At 32.9% G+C, this 24,106-nt stretch overlaps 2 protein-coding genes and 1 long non-coding RNA gene across 4 annotated transcripts; all 3 read right to left on the bottom strand.

Moving 5' to 3' along the window:
• Positions 1-489: 489 nt before the first annotated feature.
• LOC148604952 (uncharacterized) lies at positions 490-4,058 on the bottom strand. 2 transcript variants are annotated; one of them, XR_015916082.1, is made up of 2 exons: positions 2,739-4,058; positions 490-579 (listed from the first exon to the last, which is right to left on the bottom strand). It is a non-coding gene; the product is annotated as an uncharacterized LOC148604952 (long non-coding RNA). The 2 variants fall into 2 exon arrangements; XR_015916081.1 differs by lacking the exon at positions 2,739-4,058 and adding an exon at positions 1,621-1,902.
• A 126-nt stretch (positions 4,059-4,184) lies between these two features.
• Positions 4,185-8,096, bottom strand: LOC148604951 (uncharacterized). The gene is made up of 3 exons (XM_088549255.1): positions 8,047-8,096; positions 5,876-6,199; positions 4,185-4,723 (listed from the first exon to the last, which is right to left on the bottom strand). The coding sequence occupies exons 2-3, from the start codon at positions 6,178-6,180 to the stop codon at positions 4,666-4,668; spliced, it is 363 nt and encodes a 120-aa protein (XP_088405381.1). The 5' UTR covers positions 6,181-6,199; positions 8,047-8,096; the 3' UTR covers positions 4,185-4,665.
• A 2,348-nt stretch (positions 8,097-10,444) lies between these two features.
• On the bottom strand, positions 10,445-23,592 carry LOC148604950 (uncharacterized). The gene is made up of 7 exons (XM_088547529.1): positions 23,421-23,592; positions 22,457-22,572; positions 18,585-18,622; positions 15,002-15,022; positions 11,814-11,903; positions 10,676-10,783; positions 10,445-10,451 (listed from the first exon to the last, which is right to left on the bottom strand). The coding sequence occupies exons 2-7, from the start codon at positions 22,562-22,564 to the stop codon at positions 10,445-10,447; spliced, it is 372 nt and encodes a 123-aa protein (XP_088403655.1). The 5' UTR covers positions 22,565-22,572; positions 23,421-23,592.
• Between the last annotated feature and the right edge of the window lie 514 nt (positions 23,593-24,106).

Raw genomic sequence — 24,106 nt, 5'->3', positions numbered from 1 at the left:
TGTTCTGATTAAAATCGGGTAAAGTGTCGAGCGAGGTTTTTAGCACTTGTTAAAGATTCAGCGTGTATCCAAATATATCATCAAGTTTTGATTAATTTGATTAATTGATTGTACGTTTAAAGGTTGAGTAATAAACAGGTGTACATTGTAAATAAATGAACAAAATAAATACAAAACACACACAATCACCAACTCACAATCCGAAAAGAATCTAACAAATGAAATGAACAATTTTATGGTATTTGGGGAATGTCCGAAGATGCTTACACTTGGATAATAAACTGTATTGAATTTCACCGTTGAGCATGTTAGTTTTTCGATAGATGAAAGTGTCAGAACCGACTAGTCATATGATAAAGCAATTAATAATTTGGATTTCAGTTAATCATTATTTATCAACCCTTCAAATCTATTATTATCAAAGACTTTTGCATTATTATAGCTCTCTGTTGTGTTAAACAATATAACTGTTTATACAATACAAATAGCTAGGGCATTTGGTCTGAATTTATTTGCTCTCTAATAACATATATATCTCTCGTTGTAATGTCTTGTGCACAGTTCATACTATCGTCCATCCTGTAAAAGAAAGCACACTATGTACTAATAATAAATTTGTTACACAGATAGACTTATATAGAGTAAGATATGTTATTTTAATTATCTAAGACACCGCAGGACGGTTAATGCCGTTTTAAGTGAAATGAAAGCAAAATTCTGTAAAGTCGCATTCTAAAGAAAAACTGTTTTAAAATGAGTAAAATTGCTATTATTTGTTTTGTATGAGGTTTGTTTGATTTTTCTACTTTCGATTTATTGGGATTTTCCCTTGTGAATCCCGTGATCATTTCCTGACTTCTTTAAACTCAACTATAAAATGCTTTTGCCAGACCTGTAAATCGGAATCAAATTTGTTTAAATTTGGCAATATAATTTGTATTAATGTATTTGTCCTTAATTTTGCTGGGAAAAGAAACGAATCGTCAGAATATCGAAGTCAATCATATTGTGAAATTTGTTAATCTGTCAAAGTCGGCGAAAGATTATTTTGTTCCATTATTCAACACGATTTGTTGACATAAATAGATTTTCTATTTTATTCCGATGCTATTGATGTATGACACAAGAAATTCGATTGAGTGGAACCGGTCTGGCGAGATGAAAAACCGACATAGTACGTGTCCAACTTTCGTTTCTCGTTTGTTTACAAACGCTCAGAGGATCTATCTTTAAATTCAAGATAAAGCGATACAGTGGGTTGTACGATATCCGATGTTTCTTTCACTTGTGTGCTTTATTATAACCGTGCACATTCATATCTTATCCAATGTATCGCACTGAATGCTTTAAGTTTGATATACAAGTGTGCATGGTGCTGCACATTTCATTGATCTATTTATAGTACTGATATATGTGTTGTGACGGGGATGCATTTTATTGCATTTATACACTTGTTGTCCATAATGTCATGTGTGTGCTTAGTGTTGTAAATGTATAGACTATTATGAGCATGTGGGTAATATTCACATAGAAATGAAACACCGAGTAAATACTATACTCGACGTCACATATAACACATTTTCGAATTGAAGCTCTACTTTTTAAACCGTCGGGACTTACCGCTAGAGTTGTCTCTCTTTTATTTGATATGAAGATAGTTCGCAAATATGCATGACGTGTTAGTACCAACGAGTCGCTTATTAGCTTAAATCATGCGTAATAAATCCTTACGGGAAAATCCCATACTAATATCCGCCATGTTGGTTTCTACGGGACGATTTGTTTACAAACGAAGTTCGTAAGTTCCCGTCGAACTCCGGTGACAATCGTCTGCTTGATCAACTTCTCGGTATTGTACGTTGTTCGCGTAAAATAAATCCGAGATATCCGAAATAACGCCGAAATGCATTTTGGATTCTTCGGTTTCTGTACAAACCATTTAAACGTAAACAACATCTTCTTGCAACCCGATCACTGTAAACATGGCCGACTTTTTACAATGTAAATATTGGCACCGAGAGTTAAAATCTGACCGGAATTTAACGATTCAATGTTTAGGGAGAAGCCGTTTGGCTAAACGAATGAGCAAGTCATTTAAGACAATTTAAACGACGGTAGGTGTCCATAAAGTCGTAGAAAATATTTTTATTCAAATTTTAACAGTATGTTATTTATGTGACGCCGAGTATAGAATACTAAAAGGGGATTCCGTGAGATGTTCAAGCTTGTAAACTACGCCGTTTTCCACATATGGAAAATAGGCCACGCCTACTAAAATCGTATAAAGTGGAAATAAGCAAATTTCTGAAGAACATTTCAGCTGAAGACTGAAGTGATGCTTTAAACCCTTTATTTATTTATTTATTTTCCATTGTTTCTAGATAGTATTTCCGAAAAGTGTCTGTTTATGGAAAATTGTAATCGCCTGCAGACGCTGACGTCAACATTGCACATCACAGTGTAGCATTTTATGACTTTGTTATTTTGCGTTGTATAAAATACACTTGAAGTGCCTGAAATATCCTGCGACTATTTTGCTGGAAAATGTCAAAACGGTTTTTAATAAGAATAAGGGTAATTATTTTGCTTTTTGCCTTGTAGTGTTTTTATTGTTACGAAACATCGTCCCATATGGAAGTAAGTTGTTTACAATCAAAACGTATTTATAAATTAAGAAGTCACTGCTTATCTAATGAAAACAAATATGAATTGACGAAATCATAAAAAAGACAACAAACCTATCATTTAACTCTTGAATTTCTGTGTATGCTGCGGACAACTTCAATTCAAGTTCATCGCATTTCATGCATGTACGCCTTTCTTCATCAGATAGCCTAATGATAAATATACAATTGTGGTGAATTTTCGTATTAATTTCCCTCTTTTGTTATAGTGTTTAATGTCGTACTTGTATTTTGTCTTATTTATGTGGCGCGAGAGATCAATCAAGGGAAATAAGATTTTAGCTGACATCAAGAGAATATAATCCAGAGATCAGATATGTAAAATAGACACAAACAACAAAGAACTTAAATAACCTAAACAATACATACAAAGCAACCGTAATAAATGAGCAACCCGGACACCACTAAAAACTAGGAGCACGTTTACCAGTAGGGTAAGCGTACTAAATATATCTTGAGACACCCACCGAGTTGCTCATAAAAAGTCAAATCCAGGGTAGACGTAAGAGGAAATGACACGATGAATAAATCTGTTCTCATGGTGCAGACTGATACACCGTAAATTTCCACAAAGTCATGAAGACGACCATAAAACCTCTGTACCGATGACTAATCTTGACATAATCCTGTTCCAGAAGCATAATTGTAAGAAAACTAGGATGAAATAAAAGTTGACAATATGGAATGCAAAGTCATGGCAATTGTCGTATAGTTTGGTCGAGAGTTTTCTTTTACCATCCCACACTGGAAAAATACGTTGTCAATGAAAATTTTCAGCATTTTTTTATCGTTTTCTTTTGTATATTTTGGAGTTCATGTTCATAACTATGAACATTTAGATACAAAATCCCATTGTTCTAATTCTATTTCTCGATTTCATCAGTTTTGTTTAAGTTAAATTATATGTGTCGTAGAACTGGATCATGTGTATTGCCCTACGGCCGTAATCGTTGTGCCCTAGTGTTTTAAGCCTCATTAGTTCTAGTACCCCAAACATGGTTTCCTAGTGCTTTAGTTATGATGCCCTAACAATTTTCAACCTCATATTTTATCATACTTTTTCATCGGACATTAACTAGTTGTCAAGATTAAGGACGTTGGGGATGGTATACAAGAGAGAGGGAGAGAGTGTCGAAGGGGAAGGGGACAGACGAAGAAAGACAATTAGGAGTGTGAAACAGAGTGTCATGCAGGAGCCAGCCTGATTGGTAAATTGTGTCTATTTGACTTTTTAGATATAAGTTGAAACTGAATGTCTTCTACACAACACCGATAGACTAAGTAAGGATCCATACTTTATTTATGTGACAAAGGAATCCTTTGACTTACAACATTAAGTGTCTGTTGCGTAAGTATTTATGTTGAGAGGTATACAACAACACTTTTACATCACAAGTTGAGGACGCTTACTCTACTTTGTTGTGTATGTTTTCCATGTCTGGTCTTTGTCCCTGGTTTATTTTCTTTTGATTACCGCTATAACTTTGGTTCCCTTTTTTTTAAAATTTAAAGCGACGCTCAAGCACTTTGTGGTTCGTCACGCAATAATCTAACATAATGAAATCATTTTCATATGAGTTCTTTATGCCAAATGTTCGGACTCAAATTAGATCTAGCATTTAACCATTGGATTAAGGGAACTTATTGTAATAACATCAGTCCTACTCACGATACTCTTCGTCTAAGTATTTTAACACACACAAAATCAGAAAAAATAACAATCATATAGAAAATACATTTTTCCAACCAACAATCCAACAGAAAATGATTCTTCTTTGTTCTATACCACGTGCCACAAATGCTGAAACCTTGTTATCGTAGGAAATACAATGTAAACATCCTTTAGTGTATCATTCAAACAATATATAGTTATGAAATGCCTTATTTCAAATATTTATTTAATACAAGGATTGCAAACAGGGCTAATTTAAGCAAACTATAAACCTTCTCTGAACGTCTTTCAATTCATATTCGGTAATCATTAACTTGTGTGAAACTCAATACATAACTCGCATCCTCTAGCTTTTATTTCATCTAGTCTGAAATAACATTGTAAAATAAATCAATAGTAAAATTGAACTATTTGCATCACTTTAAAATAAAAATAAATAAATCACACTAAGCAGAATAATCTTTTAAAATCTGTTAATATAAAATGGGCGAAAGTGCAAAATATCCTGAATTGTGCACAATCTGTACCCGTTAATGTCCAAATTAAGTACATATATTTGAAGTTTATCATTATGTTATATTACAGAGTATTTTCGTCTGAAAGTCATAAACTATTATTTCATTAACTGTTTACCTCTTAAGGTAGATCATGTTTTGTATTGTAAGCCAACTTAATTATTGAACCATTCATTTTCGCTCATTTCACGAGCAAGAACAAATGAAATAAAATAAGACACATAAAACAACGGCAGTAATAATTTGTTTTGTTTTAATATATAAAAATTTAATAAAAGTGAAAAATATATAATTCTTTAAATAGCACAAATTTATAGTGACGGGTTCATTAAAAGTAGTGCTTTTTTATCTTTTCAGCAACATTGATTAATTCTTAAAATCATCAATTTTAGGAAGGAAATTGAGAACAAATAGAGAGGTGTTTCTGAAGTTCTGTTAATTCAAGTCTTGTGATTGACAATTTATACTCACAACAACTTCATTGATGAAGCACGGCAGTTTTGTTAATTGCGATGTCTCGACCAACGGGTATTATATCAAATATTAAAAAAAATAAAATAAACACGCTCAAATAATGTACATCATCCATGTTTTAGACCCCCTTCATATTTAGGACATCGCGGTCACACTTTTGAAATATCGCAAGAACTTAATTGGGATTGATATCACATACGATGTTGACATATCTTTTATGTATTTTTAGGTCTTATATAGGAAAACATTCTGTGTCATCTTTCATGGAATTCGATGTCATCAGAAGTTTTCCTAATGAAATTAGATTCTAGTTCAAACGTCAAATTTGCCGAGAAAACAAAACATAAGCAAATCTTCCGCTTTTAGAAAATTTTATGATTGCGATCTCTTTATACAAACTCCTTTTAGAGCAAGGGAAATAAGAAACAAATGAATTGAAACAAAAAGATTAAAATATTGCCATTTTGTTGTCAGAATAAGTGTTCAGGATTATGTAAAGCAAACCTCTCTGCAACAGCTCATATAAATACCTGGTGCCCTTCATATATTTGTTCTTCAGTAATGATATTTGCGCCGTTTGATTCTCAAGTGTTTTCACCATTTCGTCTTTCTCTTGTTCTAATGCTTTTATCTTGATATTATATGAGTCGATTTCATTTTGATTTTTCTTCTTCTCATCCTTAGAAGTAGCTCTCAGTTTTTGGACAAGCGTTTGTAATTCCTCTTTTTCCATTTTTAATTGAAGATTGTCAGAGATTGCTTTTTCACTTAATTCCTTGTACTTTTTGGTTTCAGCTATGTAGTAGTCAATGGTGGTTTTTCCATCTTTAACCATTTCATCTTGTTTACTTGCCCTGTTCATTTTTGAAATATCATGCACAACATAATATTTAATATGATCATGCAATACAGTGTTATTGTAGCAAGTGGTGTATTAGTAAAATACAGGACGGAAGTTACTAAGGTTCTACTTGAAACATGTATGTTAATGCTTTAAAACAAATGCTATTAAATATTAAATTGCCCTAAGAAGTGTGTTGTTTACAGATCTTAAATATTACGTTTTAGGAGGGTGGGAGTGAACTTTCATTATTTGTCATAATTTTCTTAAGTATCCACTAACAATAGGCTCTCAGGAGCCGGATTGTCACCAAATTTTGGCCTTCAATTGCAATAAATATAACAATGAGTTATCCTACGACTTTTATAACACGCCGGACTTTAGTAGGCCTTATCCGTCGAATATTTAAGCAAATAAGTTATTTCATATCTGTCATAGTTTCCAAGAAATGGACCATTAATTACCATTTTCGCCTTTCAGGGATAAAATCTCTAACATGCGACGATTTCGACTTCAAGAGATTTTTGTAAGCCTTATCATAAAAAAAATATTTTATTAATAGTTTTGCTCATTTGCTTTGTTACTTTGTATGTATGATTTTAGATACTTTATGTTCTTTGTTGTGTATGTCTGGTTTTTGTCCCTGGATTACATTTTGATAACCGCTATAACCTTGATTCTCTTGAGAACCCTTGAAATAAAAAAACGGCCGGAAACTGCAAAAACATATATTGTCACCCTTTAATGAAAATACTTCTAACAAGGAGTTATCAGACAATTTTGACTTGTAATTTTTTTTTTGTAGACCCTTTGATGATGAAGATTTCATAAATTGAAAGTTCTTTTTTTAATATATTATAGTTTTCATGATACAATGCAAAAAAACTGCAAAAAGAAGTATTGTTTTTTTTCACTTTTAATGGGCAATAACTCTAGTAAGGTCTCACCCGACAATTTGACATTTAATGTCTTTTTTGGCTTTATCATAAATAAAATTTAATCAATTGAATTTTTCTTCTATCGGTTAGTGTTCAAAATGTTGGCTTAAAACTGCAAAAACGTCATTTTACACATTTTATGGATAATACTTCTAACAAGAAATCATCCGACAGTTTTGACTTTGGTAGATGATTTCATCAATTAATATTTTTTTTTTATTATAGTTTACTTGATATTGATGAAGATCATTTCATCAATTAATTTTCTTTTATCGGTTAGTGATATTTTTCACCTTTCAAGAACAATAACTTTAACAAACAATTTCATTTTTTATATCTGTTTTCCATGTCTGGTCTTTGTCCCTGGATTACATTCTTTTGATTACCGCTATTACCTTGATTACTCTTTCAACAATTTATTTTCCTATCTAATTTAATTTTCAAATCATTGAAATAACTCTCCCAAAAATTATCTGACAATATTGACCTATTGAAGTCTTTCATAAAACTCCTCAAGCTGAAGAAGGTAAGTCTCATTTATTTTCAAATATCTTTATTAGTTTTTGAAAGAAATGTAGATATTGTTGACTTGATCCCTGTGACCTTAAAGTAGCTATTGCGGCCATCTTTTTAAAAAGATTTTAAATCTAATCATAAATTTTGTGTATGACACCGTAAGAAAAATCCGTGCAAAGTTTCATATAATTCCGCTCGGTACTTTCAGGGGAGAATATTTTTTGAAAAATTTGTAGATGACGACGACGGGCACGAAGAAATGGCAACAGCCAACTTAGCTCTCCGGGTTAGACTATCTATAAAAAAAAACTCGTGTCCGCCTTAACCAACCTGTGAATGAATGTCCAGTATTCATTAACAATATATATAATTTTTGACTCATGAAGACAACAACAATGTTATAAACCTGTTTTGTAGTTCTAAAATATAGTCCTGTTGGTTGCTATTAGTTCTTTTATACGTTCTTTACATCTGAAATAGTTTTACAAGTTACCCACATATTTTTATATGGAATGTACTTAGTTAACTAGAATGTTTTGAAAGAGAGATGTTGAGTAACTTACCTGGGCAAATCAAAAAGCATCTATACATATTTAAAAAAAAGTCATTTGAGTTTAATTTTCCAAATATTTAATAAAATAACTAATCAAACCACATGGTCCATCAGCCATTATTTCTTCAATTGTTACTCAACTTTTAATTGTTGAAATGCTGATGTCCATGCCGCTATTTTACATCGAACAAAGTTTCATAACAATATCATGCTGCAAGTTGTTAAGAAAATAATTGCAGACCGACAGACGGAAAAACGTGTAGATTGAAAGGATGAAACCTGTATATCCCAAACTTTTGTTTACGGGGATATTAAAAAAAGAAACGATTTACAAATCTTCTATCAAAAAATCAAGTTCATTTAATAAGAAGTCTAATACAGATAAAACTGTTACAAAAATTGTGAACTCGAACACTATCAAAAGAACCAAGACTCTAGCGATAATCAAAAGACTGCAATCCAGGGGCAATACCAAACATGGAAGAGTGATCAAGAGAACCAAGATTCTAGCAGAAATCCAAAGAATGTCATCCAGGGACAAATACCAGACATGAACAACAGACAAACACATCAAATAACATAAGGTAACTAAAATAATATATACCAAAAATAAATGAGCAACCCGGACTCCATTAAAAACTGGGAGCATGGACCAGGTGCACCGGTAGGGTAAACTTTCTCTGCTTTCTATAAACACCCGCTTATAAAAGTCAAGTCCGGGGTAGACAAAGGAGGAAAGAAAAAATAGGACATGTTGAACAAATCAATTATCATGGTGTGGTTCTCACCGTAATGATCCACGAGTTCATGGTGACCATAAACTTGTGTAGTGATGACTTCAATCTTGTAGCAACATAAGTTTGTTCCTAAAGGCTAATTAAAAGAGGTCTAGCGCAATACAAGAAGTTATGGCAAACCTTGCATAACGTATGCGTTGTGATATGAAAACTCCATACGCAAGTGCTGAAAGGATGTTGCCGCAGATGAAAGGATTGGGATTTTTGAATGTAAGGTCATCACGTTCGAATTTTTGAATTGATGGTATCCAGAAGATCTTTCGAATTTTTTAGGATAGAATATTATAGAAATTAAAAGTTTTAAAAGAGGTTTGGTGGTACATTCAGCAGATCCATCTATGTAACGTTGTTTGTATTGATTCTTGTAGAGTTTAGGAATCTTGTACATAGCCGGCAAATCACAATCATTGTCTTTGGTAGAGATATCATAAAAGGATAGCACAGATTTATGGTTTTCCACTATCTCTTCTTTCGATAGTTTAGTAGCAGTATAGTTTGTGTCACTGTAATTTTCTGCCTCGTTTGCCACATCGGGGTCTTTAAAAACTGATGTAGCATTGACACTCATTGGCCTACTTAAAACTTTTATTTAATGTCTTTCATTCTCGTTTTATCCATTCTTTTGCGTAGTCCTCCACAGCATCCGTTAGAACAATTATTATTCCAATTTATGATACGTGGCTCACGGTACTTGGGACCTGAAAAAGGGCCTTATACAGATATCTGTCTTCGCTGATGCTTAAATCTCCCGTAACGTGACTGAGAAGATCATATTTGAATAGAGAGTTTTTGCAAAAACAGTCAGGTGGTTTAGCCTTGAAGCCATCAATCTCGAGGTTCTGCAATAGCCTTTTATAATTGAAATTTTGGATGCAATAGCTGAAGTAAAGGAATATGAAATAATCAGTGTTGATTGGCGTTTGTCATATGGGGGATTTTGTTGGTTACGTTTTTTATGATGAAGGATAGTGGCCAACTTAATTGCATTAATACCTTTGTTGACAAACGGGAGTGGAGAGAAATTCTCTTTTTTCTTCATCTTGACCTTTTACACAATCTGGTTTAAAGAGTCTATGGAAACCAATAGCCAAACTGGCGTCAACAAGTCTATATAATGATAAGGTAGGTTCAGAAATAGGAGTATCAAGACTTGATTTGTAAAAGGAGTGTGGTAGAATGAGAGATGTATAATAAACTATAGTTCGAGTGTGATGAAGTCTAAGAGATCTAGAGATGAGATTTTTGAATGAAAGGAAGGAGACCATCTATGGAGACATCGCGTATCTTAGGTGACGTATGGTGGCGATGGCCATAACTCCTTTCCGTCGTGGATGTTTGCCAAATAAATTCATCGCATTTATGTAATATCAAGTGGGTAACAGATTGGCAGTTGCAGAGAAAAAATGTAACTAAAAAATTGCAACAGGGGGGAGAACAAACACCATAATCATGTTTCACCTTCTGTCAAAATTATTAAAACTAAATCAAATTCTATTCTTCTTTTTAATGTTACTGCATAGAAAAAACTGAACATTGATTTGCAAAGTACGAAAAATATGTAAAGAGGAGAAAGCATTCATTCGAAACATTTAACATGCTACATTGTACCAACTATATATACAAGGCTGGCAAAGGACTATGATGTTCATATGTTCTTAACCAATCGAAAAGAAATGCTAACTTACCTGTTTATAAGATAATTTGCATGATTCTCCAAACTTTTTATTTTTTCTTCAGATTTGTGCCTTTCACTGTGCATGCAGACAACTTTGCGTTCACAATTTTCTTTATATCTGTAAACGTATCATCACAAGTTATACTTAATATGCATGATATTGTACTAATCAAAGATAGCAAATATGTATAAAAACCATTAGGTAAAAATCTGACGTTGATTTAGGTGAGTCTTAAGATGTGCTCAACAGTATGGCAGACTAATGCAGAGCTTTTGTATAATATTATGTAAACGTAATGAGTGGTTACAGAAAATATAACAAAAGAAATTCAAACATACTGATACACATTCATACAGGACTGATAGAACCACAAATTTACAATCTTTTATTATACTTCAGTATAACTGTTTTGTAGTAAATAAAGTGTAACATTTTAAACTATTACTCCTAGAAGCCTGATTTGTTCTGTTTAACATGTCAACAGTTTTTACTATTGACGTAGGCAATAGCGCCGTACACATATTTCACAGTTTTTTTCTCCCTCTGATTCTCATTGGCTTATCAAAGTTAAGATTTACTCGGGGTTTATTGTTGGACAACATCAACTCCCCCCCCCCCCCCAAAAAAAAAAAAGCGTGATCACAAAAAAAAAAAAAAAAAACAATAAAATAATGTTGGCAGTTGAATACTATCATTATGATTAAGATAAAACATTTGTTGACTGTTCAGTCGAGGAAGAGGAAATCTTGTACCCCTTGATACCATGAAATTACCATAGGACCAATGTATCTAAATCTCAAAAAAATCAGACAAGTTTTACATAGAAGAAGGCATAATATAAACGAATGAAAGTCACCTTTTCGGCCCTCTTGGTCCCCAATAACTAAATGAAAACGCTTCGTGTGGCGGGATATAAAAAACCCTTCAAACAAAATTTCAAAGATGAATTATCAAAATCAGATTACCAATGAACTATTAAAATTCTGATTTTATCCCTTTTAGCACCTTAAACGTGTTAAATTGGACCTACATTTATAAAAACTATGAGAAGTGGTACTGACAAGAACTGTGGGCGGATTATAGACAGACAGTGGTGGTATACCCCAAAACTTTGCTTGAGGGGGATATAACAATACATGATACTCGCTGTTTAAAATCTTCAATAATTGTTCTGTACTTTTCTCTTGCTTCGTCTCGTTCAGACCTGTATTGATTAGCACGCATATTCTCCATATGTCTACAATATACAACACATGAAAACTAATTATCTTCAACTTTAGTCATGCAGATATGAAAATATAAAAAGTCAGCATGGTTAAAGTTTAACAGCATATTTTATCTTCAGATGGAGAAGCTAAGCAAATGAAGTCGTCACAACCTTAGATTATGATGTATCTTGTATCCTTAATTTGATCCTCTACCCTTCATGACGTCACCTTGGTGAAAATCATCTTCTGTACTACGACACCTGTGTTTTTACTTTACAGCCCTAGATAAAATCTACAAGGGGGAAACAAACTGCCAGCAAAAGCCATATTTAATAGACATACTGGCTAAGTGATCTTGAGCATTAGAGGTAGTGTAGACGATGTTGCTATAGATTTGTCAGTTGTTACAGGTAGAGTCCTGTGCAGGGAGCCATCATTATTTTGACAATGCTAATCATGAAATAGGAAGTAGTTAAACATAAATTAGGTTTCTTTTTTCAATATACGTTTATTCTATCCTTGTATTTATAGGTTATAATAAATTACAGTGAACTGACATCAGACAAGTCATATTATCTGTCAAAGTGCCAACACACGAGCTCTTCTCTAGCTGAATTTTTAATTTGCACAGCAGTTAATGTACACTTGCCCAGGTAAAATAAAGTTTAATATTTTAATGGCATATTAGACTTCAAGAATTTTATTTATGGAAGCCTGAAACTTCCCAAAAGTGAGGTACTTATATCCTGTTCTACATATTTGAAGAGGAAGAGGTAACTCAGATATATTTGGATTGAAACTTAAAGAAGTTTAATTATTAACATCTCTCTGGATCTAGCAAGAACTTGAAATAGTTAAAACTACAACAAATTTACACAGTATTGTTTTTGATAATTTTGTACACTTGGAATGGTTTCCTCTAAGTTTTAAAAGTATTCCATATACAAGGCACATAATTGCATCAAAATTCAACAAGAAAAAATATTGACTTTATATGTAAGCTACTTTAATATAACAAAAAAAACCACACATCTAAATGTCTAAAATGTAAAACTGGAAAAAAGATCTGTAGCAAATTGGCGAAATAAGGCCAATATGCAACTGAACTTAATAATGACTGTCATATATAAACAATAAGTACTTGCCGCGTAATGGGTATGGCATAAAATATTTATTAGAATGCATCAAATATTTTGTTTTATTTTTAGGGGATAAATTTCACTCAAGCTAATTTTAGGCCTACTATTTTGCCGAAATTTCAACTAACTATTTCAAATTTTCTATTTGCGTATTTTTAAGGTGAAATAATACATGAATACTAATATACAAATAATAAAAACTTTTGTGTCCTCATTAGTCTAAAGGAGGGCACAAATCATTGCTCCAACATGATTTGCATAGAATGTTTAAAACAAATTAGAAGAAAGGGGTAGTTTTTAATAATAACAAAGTAACAAAATAGAGCACAAGCTTTGAACCACATATTTGTTTGTCAAGGTTGTGATGGTACAAATGGTTGTTTTTTTGTTTAAAGAATTTGACAAATGCGCACTATATTTTCTACATAAAAATGTCTTATAAAATAAGATATTTTAAATGTTCGAAATTTTCATTGTTTTCATCTATAATTTTAATGCAACAAACGCATTAACCACAATGAATCAAGGCAAATATTCAACAAATGAATAATGCAATTTTTGAATTAATTAGAAACATTCTCGTGTTTGGTGCTGATTTTGACATTTTCTGAACAAACGCCTTTAATCATGCAAATTCACTGTTTATACGCTTATGTGGTTTCTTTTTTCTACTAATATTTTCTTAGAAAAAAAAAAGAAACCTTAAGTAAATATTGATCTTATCCGGGATGGATATATTAATTATAACCAAATACAAAAAAATAAGGATTTTCTATTATAATTTACGCTCAAATTATTACTACATAAATACTGTATACATTTTTGAAAGTTATAAAGACGCTTTTGATAATGCTGAAAATTGCAAGCCGATATCAACCCAAGGTTGATAACTGATTATTGGCTTGTCATCAACAGCTACATTATGGGTATCAGCCAGTCATCAATGACAACGTTATCGTTTAATAAAATAGTAACCTTCTGATCATAAATCAAATAATTTTTATATGAATGAAGAAATAATAAACAAATGAACAGAAAATGATTATCTAGATTTATGTTATGATTCAAATGTAAAATAAAACAATTATTGTTCCGTATCGTCCCATGCATCGGCCGTTAAACCATAGCACCCCTCAAACAAAGCTCTCAGGTTTGATACTAAAGTTTCCTGTTGAAACAGACAGGCTGATATGGAAAATAAAATGAAATATATATACATACACCTGTTACATGAGATTCATTTTTTTTTGTTTTCAATTCTTCCTTATCTATACCCAGCATGGTGCTGACATCTTTTGAACCAGATCCTCCACTTTTGGGCTGAGAACCTCGATTGTTAAGAAAACCAAAGACTTGTATGTATAACAACTTCACATGAAAAATTAAAAATAATTATTCTAACCATATAAATTTCTAGCGTACACAATTTGAATTGTTCGCGTATGAGAAGTTAAATCACTTCACAAATATCAACAGTTTTGCAAATGAATACGTGCTTGGTTAAAGACACCACACACACACACAAAAAAGAACATACAGCTACCAAAATTATACATACAAAGCAACAAAAACAAATAAGACTCGGACTCCACTAAAAACTTGGAGCATGGACCAGGTGCACCGGTGGGGTAAGCGTCCACTGCTTTTCTAGAAACTCCCGCTGAGTTGCTTATAAAAAGTCAAGTTCGGGGTAGACAAACGAGAACTGGAAAACTATAACCCGTTAAATAAATCAGTTTTCATGGTGCAGCTGGATACACCATAACGACCCACGAGATCATGATGAATGTAATCCAGGGACAAAGACCAGACATGGAAAACAGACATACACAACAAAAAAACATCAAGTAACTAAAATCATAAATACAAAGTAACTAAAGCAAATGAGCAGCTTGAACACCACTAAAAACTGGGAGCATGGACCAGTATACAGGCAATACAAGTTGAAGGTTTCATGAAACAATTATCAATGACATCATTATACTTGCCTTCCAATATAGCTGCATGCCCTGGAAAATAGAATTCCATTCATTCTGACTGTGTTTAAAACAACGATTAAGTACTAAGATATTTAAACTAGGCCTTTATAAAAAAAATTAAGATCAATTAGGAAATTTGATGAACAGGTTTTTACAAATGTCTAAATCAAAGGAAGATTCTCTTAAATTTGTACAGAAGGTACCATGTCCCGTACAGAGTGACACTTATTGTGTACTCAAACCTATCATGTCATTAAATGAAACCTCAAAACCTTAGCTACCTTCATAAAATGCATTCAACGGTGACTTTTTAAGTGAATAAGAAATACATGCCATATTAGAGAACAACAGCATTTTGACATTTCTCGACGTATCGGTAGGTAAACATAAGGGAATCGGTTCTTAATTAAGTCGCCGACCACTAATGACTGGGTGACATGTTGTTATTGTACTGTTTCTTATTATTATTATTCCTCTTCCAATGATTTTTGTCCAGAGTTTTTAGAGAGCATCACTGAAGGGAATGAATTGAAACTTGGTATTGTGGTAGATGGTATTGAAAAGGGTGCACCAGAACTTTTGGCGAAAAATATGGCTACCGTTTCCATGGAAACGTGAAAAGTTCATAATCTAGGACATTGCAAATTCTCGGAAACCTAGGTGGCTAGAAACTTGAAATTTGTTATGATGGTAGAATGTGTCTTATAACATTGAGCAAAAAAAGTGAATCGATATGTTGCCAGTTGCCATGGCATCGAAAAATTCATGGATACCAAACCCCTTTTTTTCTCACACCTATAACTGTTTTATTTAGTAGGCAAATTTAATGAAACTTTGTTGAATGCTGCGTCTTATAAATATATCGGAATTTGTATAATAAATTTTCGCCAATATGCCGCCATTTTCAAAATTGCTACCAAAGTTCATAATCTTGGACATTGCAATATCTTGGAAGCCGATGTGGCTAGAAACTTGAAATTTGGTTTGATGGTATAGTTTAAAGAGCCTAATAAAATAAAGCAAACAATAGTGAATTTGTATGTTGTCTGGCGCCATGGCAACGAAAAAACTAAAAAAAATATGAATCTCAAATTCGATTTTTTTTCATATGGTTTATTAAGTTAACGTTGATCAAGAGATGTATTCATCAAGATCTTTTCATTCTACATAATGAAAGTTGATAAATATGTCCAATAGTTATTTTTTTTCAGATGTTTGTTTATCTCAATTCTACTTGAACTTAATGTATTCTTGAATTTATTCAGTGGTTGAAAACTTTATAAAAGTTATAATTATAAACTGAATGATGTAGTAGATGTTTAGATAATAAACTGTAGATAATTGATTCAGCAGTATACCTAGGGGGATTATCCGTACCTGCAACGGACAGGTACGATATTATAGAAATGAAAAAAAGTCACCCTTTATAAGCAATTGTAAAGTCATTCTTCTAACTTCAAAAGGATCAACTTCTGATGATTTAAATAAAATAAAGTAAACTTATATATTTTTTTCAACTTTTGTTTCATATTGTTGGTGTTTAAATGGCATATGTGTCGGGTGTCCGTCTTGAAATGGCGATAATGGCAATATTTAAAAAATCGAAGTGATTACTTTATATGCCACCTTTAAATACTGCTCAAAAGGCTGACGGATATGTGACAGACATGATTGTAAATACAAGGCCGATGTTTTACATTTTTATCAGTTTACTTCTTGTTTTTTAGGTTTTTTGCGACAGAAAAACACCACTCTGAAAAAAAGGAAAATGATTATTTGTCTCGTAACCTTCAGCATTCAGTAATCAACTTACACTTCTTTACTAACTGTTACATGCAGATAAAAAACGTGCAAAGGGCGACATTACATGTGTTTATATTTCTAATCTGTTCAAAAACAAATCATTCATTTTAAACATATAGCATCACTTATGGCGGAAAAAATATTCCCACGTGTATTTTCCCTTCATAACCAGGTACATTATATTTCCCATGACCGTGGTCAATTGCAGACAGGCCACAGCGGCAGTCATCATTTTTCTTACAGTAACCGCTGCATATAGACGGGTCTTTCACAATTCTCGAAAATTAATAAAATCATACGTTTTTTTCAGATAACTTTCTACCGACATTGCATTTCTGAGAAGGCTGGCTGCAGCGTCTAGACTGATTTCGAACGTCAGACTTGTTTCAGAGCTTGCGTTAATTGAAGATTTTATCACTGTAGGTTATGATTGAGGTCCAAAATAAAAAAAAGGAAGAAAGACACCATTGTCCCCTTTTAAATGCATTCATCACTTATCTTGTATGATTCTTACATGGACTTCTACCTAACTAAATCAGAAGAGAACTCTTTACTAAAAATGATTCATAAAGGAGACGTTCTTACCATTCTGGAAAAGAAACATTGTATATTCTTTTAAAAACGCGTGTACTAATGTTATTCCAATGCTTCAATGAATTACAATAGTATTATATGAAGCCACGACAATAAAGACATTTCACTGAAGTTTGGTTTTATCTCTATACATAATGACGAGTATTTTTGTTTTCAAAATTTCGTTTGAAAGATGTGTATTTTTATGATATAAAAATTATTTTGAAGTACAAAAATACGATCATGCATTCGAAAACAATATCTTAGTTTACCAATAAAGTTGTGAGAATTTCACCCATGTTTGCTAACTTGTTATGATAGATCACAATAAGGGATCACTTGCATCATGGTTGAATACAGTATGTGGCGATAGGTAGAGGTGGAGACACGTAGTGTAATGTCAAAATGCAGTTGTTGTCTAGTGAATGATAAATAGGATGTAATGACATTAACCACAATTGTACTTTAACTATGATTAAAATAATAGTTCCTGGTGAGGCAAGTTAATGATATTTTCACTATGGTAATCTACACCTACTCTGTATGTTTTCTTAAAAGTATTTGGCGTGCAAAATTAGATTGAATGCAGTAGTAGGAATCTTTATCAATGACTATATATTTGCATTTAGATTACCATCTGTTTTGGAGAAACAATTTTGAATTGAATGCAGTCTGAGAAATCCCTTCCAAGAACTATATATTTGAATTTAGGTGTACCATCTGCTTTGGAGGAACAGCGATGTCTAATGTTTGATTAGTCGGGATTTCAACTAGGTATGGGAAATAAAAGTATACAGTGGTGAAAACTCTTAGTTAATGCAACTACATTCTGACAATAATCTTGAATTGATGGTCTCCAGAAGATCTTACGAATTTTCAGGATCCACATTAAATTAATACCACTACGGGAGTTACTAGTGTTGTGGTAGGACTGAATACCATCTTTGACATTCTGTGAGTATAGAAGTTAAAAGTTTTGAAAGAGGTTTGGTGGTACATTTTGCAGATCCATCTATAGACCGTTGTTTGTATGGGTTCTTGTGGAGTTTATTAATTTAGTAAATAGACGGCAAATCACAATCATCTCTTCGGCAGAGAGACAAACAGAGGATGGCACAGATTAATGGTTTCCGCTATCTTTTCTTTGGATAGTGTAGGTACACTTAACGGAAGCCACGTGAAAGCTACTAGAGTATAACATTACCATGAAACTTACATATCATCATTGAGATTGGTTTTCAAATCATCTTGACCCTGAAAGAATACAGGACACGTTTCAAATGCATTTTTAGTATTAGTAACACTAGATATTAACTTTACGACATAACTATAAAATTTTAAAAGACACCTGATTGTTTGGTAATGTTTGTGATAAGTCAGTGTCTTTTTACGTGATTCGGGATGCAGTGATGTTGTAGTGAAGCGCTGCATAGTAAATGATGAATCGTTAATTGGTCATACACAGTTATGCACTTAAGAAGATTGAACAAAGGTTGAAACACACCATGCATATAACTGGTGAAGTTGATGCGTGATTAGTCATGTTTTTGTTTTATTGATAGGTAATGTGTTAAATGCCAGGGATCCTGGTAGTCAGGAATTATGAGATCAATACTATAGAATCAAGGCAACAGATGACAGACAAAAGCATACCTTTTCGACAATTAAAAGTGAAGGATATTTTGACTTACCAGATTAGTCCTGTTTACATCAAGAAGGCATAAAATGATAACGAACATTTGCAGGCAATCAGGCAATATGCACGTTCAGGTAAGGAAATATCCCTTTGAAACGACCATTAGATGATTATGCTGCCCATTAACCAGAAGCAGTAACACTGAAAGGTATGATGACAGAGAGAGTACAGGTAGCGCTGGTTGATATTTTCTGAAGAAAATGTGTAACTCAGCATATATTAATTAATAAAAGAAGCCAGATTACGTGATCAATAATGAGGTATTTGTGAAGGTTGATTTCTCTGAGACGGTTGACAACTACATTAGATCATAATGTAAAATGGTTTAGTTGAACGTGTAGAATGTGTCATGAACGAACTTTTATTTACTTATCAGAAGGTACCACAGGAAAGCCTTAAATTGACCACATTTGAATTGGTATATGACAGACAGATAAGGGGTCCTAAGAGTATATTGAAAAAAAAAATTCTGAACTTAAGAGATCGATGATCCCGAAGTGAAGACGACATGCCAGTATGCGATCGATTTAAGGGAGAGACTAGAAAATATATGTGTGTTAACTAGAAGCAGTTTGGTAAAAGTATCACAGATAGACAAACTCTTGATGCAATGGAAAGGTTCGTATAATTTTACCGAGAAGTTAAACGCAGGGTAGATATGAAGGGAAAGATCAAAATTTTTCACGTGTATCTGTTGAAAAATTATATTGACCATGTAGATGTATTTGTTTTGTGTTCTGTTTTCAATGGGATGCGTTAGCAAATGTATGTGCAGTTATAAACAGTGAAGGATACCAGATCGAAGACCAAGATGATTTTCGTGAGTTTTCATTGACGCCTGACTCCAGGTGATGACAGACATACACAGTAAATGCAGATGTAATTTCAATGCTTAACTTTGGTGTGATAAAGGCATCGGATAGTCTTTAATCATATCCAATTGTAATTTGTGAAAAGAATGATGTCAAAAAACGTTTCTGTATAGATTTTATTGTTTTTCATAGTCAGAAAATTTTCGATGCTGAGCGATGCCAAACGCTAAGGATGTGTTGGCTAAATTGTTTGGGTATAAGTATATTTCCCTGTAAGATTTGCCTTTTACAGAGGACGCAAGCACATTATAGAGGAATTGCACTAGTTTTTAATAAGACAAAGAATAGGAAATGCGACGGCTATTCCGAGTAAGTGTTCACTCGGGTATAGTAGTTTAGGGTGTATAAGCCACTTTGGACGTGATGACAGATAGAAACCAAACCAAAATAGGGTACATGTATAAGCAATTGCAGATAAAGATAAACTGAGACACTAGATGAAAAAAAGGACTAGTCAGATCTTTTCATTGATTTTGACAAAAAGATTGTTTAAAGTTTCTATAGCTTTACACTCCCTCTGACAGACTTCATTCGATGGGACATCCCAATACTGTTGTTGGGGAAAGTGATGTTGCAAAAACCTTTTTATGCGTTGAAACAAACATTCTGAAGTCACGTGATATGGTGGAAGTATTCATATTGACAACCTACGCATCAGATTGAGGTATTTGCGCATTTTTAATTCAAGAACAAGATGGCTGTAAGCTACCTATTACTTAAGCTATCAGAAAACTCCTAAGTATTGAGCTGTCATATTCTACTATTGAGAAGGAGTGTCAGGCCATAGTAAGGGCGATTCAAAAATATCAGAGCTTTGGGTACGGGAAATAGTTCATTCTACAGACACATCATAAACCACCTACGTTCTTGAATACCTAGAGGGTAGCAATTCCTAGGCTTGTGAGTTGGGCGTTGCAACCATAAAGATTTCGTATTGCTGCAGGTAAAGATAAAGAAAATGTGGTAGAAAAATCTCTCAGTAGAGTCTAATATTGTATCATGTATAATAGACTTGTGTTATATTGTTTACTTTGTAAATTTGTTATTTGATTGAGTATGCCAGTTTGACAGCCGCGATGTTGTGGACAGTATATTCCACGTTGTTATTTCAATCTTTCGGAAAGACCTGATAATAAATGAAGCCTTGCACATCCTATGGATGAGTATACTTTGCAGAGGTCGGTTAAAAGACAAATGGGATACAGCGAAGAGTCGACTACTGTCCGGTTTGTCGATTGTATAGTAAGATCAGTCTTCGCGGCTAGATATGATAAATGGTATATATATGATGTGTATATATTTCTTGAATTATTTCTAGAACTATGTGCTTCTCTTATAGTGTAGGACATGTCAAGTACTGAATTTATTATTTACATATTCAGGGTTTCATATTTCTTGTATTAATGTACAATTTACCAGAATCCGTAAAAAGGTGTACTGTAAGGTGTCAATGTATCGACTGTTTATTTGTAAATTAAAAAATTAACTCGTTACATGTTTACTCTTAACTGGGTTCACCTGTTAACTAACCTGACGAGTTTAGTCTCAGGTAGAAAGTGGTCGAGAAAGGTGTGGTCCTACACAAGATGTGAAGATGTATATAGTTGGTTTTTTTTGTGTTTGTTTTTGTGTTTTTTATTTGTTTTGGTAACACTTTGCAATGTATGCCTGTTGGAAGATTCACTAAATTTCTAAGTGAGGTCAAAGATCCGTGGCAAGTAGTAGCATACAGAAATTCTAGTATGTACACATGAGCCAGTTAGGCGTGGAAATTCAATTTAGTAATAATATTACAGCTACATATCCACCCAACTAGCTACATATGACAATAATAATTTTGACAGTAGACAGTAGACAATATTATTCAAGGACAGTAGGGCATTAGGGCAGCTGTGTCAACAGTTCATTGTGTGCAAATACTGTATTTGGACGCCATTCTTGAACCGGAAGTATTGAAACAGTTTTTGAACACGCACATTAATGTTTACAATTACATTTTTATTTGTATTTTGTACAAAAGGGGGGGGGGTTGTGATCACTCTAAAGTACTTAAATCCCCTTGCATTTTATGTGCATGTTCAAAGTCAGGAATATCTGTGCTCTGTATGTCTTATTTCGTTTTTATCTTTATTTGTATTTTACTTGAATATATATGGGCAACTATCTCGCAGTACCTGTGTATAGTGCTGTGTTGGGACCAGCTGCAGCCTGTTCTAAGTTGTGAGGGTTTCCTCGTCGTTCATCGCCGACCGATGTGTGGCCTTGTGTTGACGTTTCGTCCTGGTGGGGTGTTCTCTCTTTGACATATTCACATACTTATTATCGTTATGTTTCATATCATAACCGAACACAATTACTGGTTATATTCATATCCATTGACAACCACTGTAGAACTTGTCTAAAACATCATAAATTAAAGGACGGCAACACGAATAAAAATGAAAATGAAATTGCTTAACATCATACAACAGTAATTTTAATCTAGATTTCCATTGTTTTAAAATCATTTATAAAACTTACCTTTACTCCTCGAGGCATTACAGATTTTTTAATTTGAGATACAGCTTCCTTCCCATTCTGATCCCGAGGCAGTGTCTTACTTGCTTTTTTGCCTCTAATATTTAGCATAATGTTAGCTGGAATTGATATGTGAAAATAGGTTATTTAACTTTACTAACATAAGTTTGTAAAAGATACTATACATGTACAATAAAAAAGAAATAAAGTAGCTGTAACTCCTTTATAACATGTATGTTTTTTTCATGCTGATCTTGTCTTCCATTTGTTATTGTTTTTTTTTCGTGTTTGTTACGATGAAAGGTTAAATGACCATGCGACCAATATGACATTAAAAATATTATAGCTTATAAATACAAGCAATGCAAGAAATAAACGGAGATACGGAGAGTGTGTGATTTTGATACATTTTAGAAGGACAAGCAGTTGGTGACAAAATGGTTATCTTCCAATCTTTATCAATTCTCATGAGTTACTAAGCAAAACGTTTATATCATATCATCCGAATAAAATATTTGTAGTAAGAAACAAGTTATTCTGTTTAACTCTCAGTCTTCACTATGTTATCCCGGATTTCAAGTAAAGGCATTTGGATGGTTGGCTGCTGATTTGTTAAATAAATAAACAATGATTAAGGGTGGTTTGTAAAAAGAAAAACAAACGAGTAATCAACCAGAAACCCTGTAGTGATGACAATGTATCACAATCCTAAAATGATTTATGTACTGTACCGGAATCATAAAAAATGAGTAACGAACCACCAAATTCCATACAGTGTGGTGCAGTTATATAATATCACAATCAATAAAACATACTGATGAACCGAAGTAAAAATGCGACTGTTGTTTTTATTTAAGCCAAATTCGTAAAGGTTTTCTCGCCTTGATTGACTTGTCGCAATAAACCTTGTTAGATTGATAGAGATATTGGAAGAGTAACAAATATTACATTTTTAAGTATATCATACCTTGCTTAGTTTTTTTCTGCACACCTGTTACAACTATACATATAACATCTGGAACTGCCTAGGCGAAAAAATCGACTATATGCGAATGAATGCGTAGAAGATTTCCACTTTCTTTTTTAAATGGAACTGCTTAAAGTATAAAATCAATGCTGGTTTAAATTAAGTACATACACGTCAGTTTAAAAATGTCAGGTAAGTCGTCTTAAGTCTTTTAAACACTTAAAGATTTTGTCATTGAAAAATATATACGTTATTTATAATAACAACTTTCCCAGGTACATATCTAATATATAAAGGATTTTCTAATTTAAGTATTTCAAGTTGATCAAGGAATATAAAAGTATCCCATTGCGAGTATTGTAAATAAAATATGATTCTCTACCTAAATGTACCGACACGTCAATTTTGGGAGCATAAACTTAAGGATAAAATAAGAACAATTAAGCTTGAAATTGATAATAACTATAATGTTGGAATAACCAAAGCTATATAGACAGAAATGCAGAGGAAAACATGGGTTAAGAAAATATACAACACTTGTTATGTTATAAGTAAAAACCAAAGAAATTTATATGCGTGACAAAATCAAATGAAAAGGAAACTCGAATAAACAAGAGAATAATAAGTCTGCCTTTTGCAAGACATACAATTCTCGTCGTATTGGGTAACATATAAGGAAAGCTCAA

Source organism: Perna viridis, chromosome 10, assembly GCF_037379345.1.
Source record: "Perna viridis isolate PV_CMFRI_1.1 ecotype Kerala chromosome 10, ASM3737934v1, whole genome shotgun sequence".
NCBI classification, from domain to species: domain Eukaryota; kingdom Metazoa; phylum Mollusca; class Bivalvia; order Mytilida; family Mytilidae; genus Perna; species Perna viridis.
Note: the sequence above shows the minus strand (reverse complement) of the source record. Positions and strands in the feature narration are given on the sequence as shown.

What these genes read in the sequence shown, in the direction of transcription:
- LOC148604950 (XM_088547529.1), bottom strand. Translation starts at nt 22,564, where the DNA reads ATGCTAAATATTAGAGGCAAAAAAGCAAGTAAGACACTGCCTCGGGAT. An exon ending in ACCAATCTCAATGATGATAT is followed by an intron (nt 15,023 to 18,584) that starts GTAAGTTTCATG and finishes TCTATTTTCCAG; the next exon opens with GGCATGCAGCTATATTGGAA. An exon ending in ATTATTGAAGATTTTAAACA is followed by an intron (nt 10,784 to 11,813) that starts GCGAGTATCATG and finishes ATACGTTTACAG; the next exon opens with ATATAAAGAAAATTGTGAAC.
- LOC148604951 (XM_088549255.1), bottom strand. Translation starts at nt 6,180, where the DNA reads ATGGTTAAAGATGGAAAAACCACCATTGACTACTACATAGCTGAAACC. An exon ending in AAATATATGAAGGGCACCAG is followed by an intron (nt 4,724 to 5,875) that starts GTATTTATATGA and finishes ATGTTATTTCAG; the next exon opens with ACTAGATGAAATAAAAGCTA.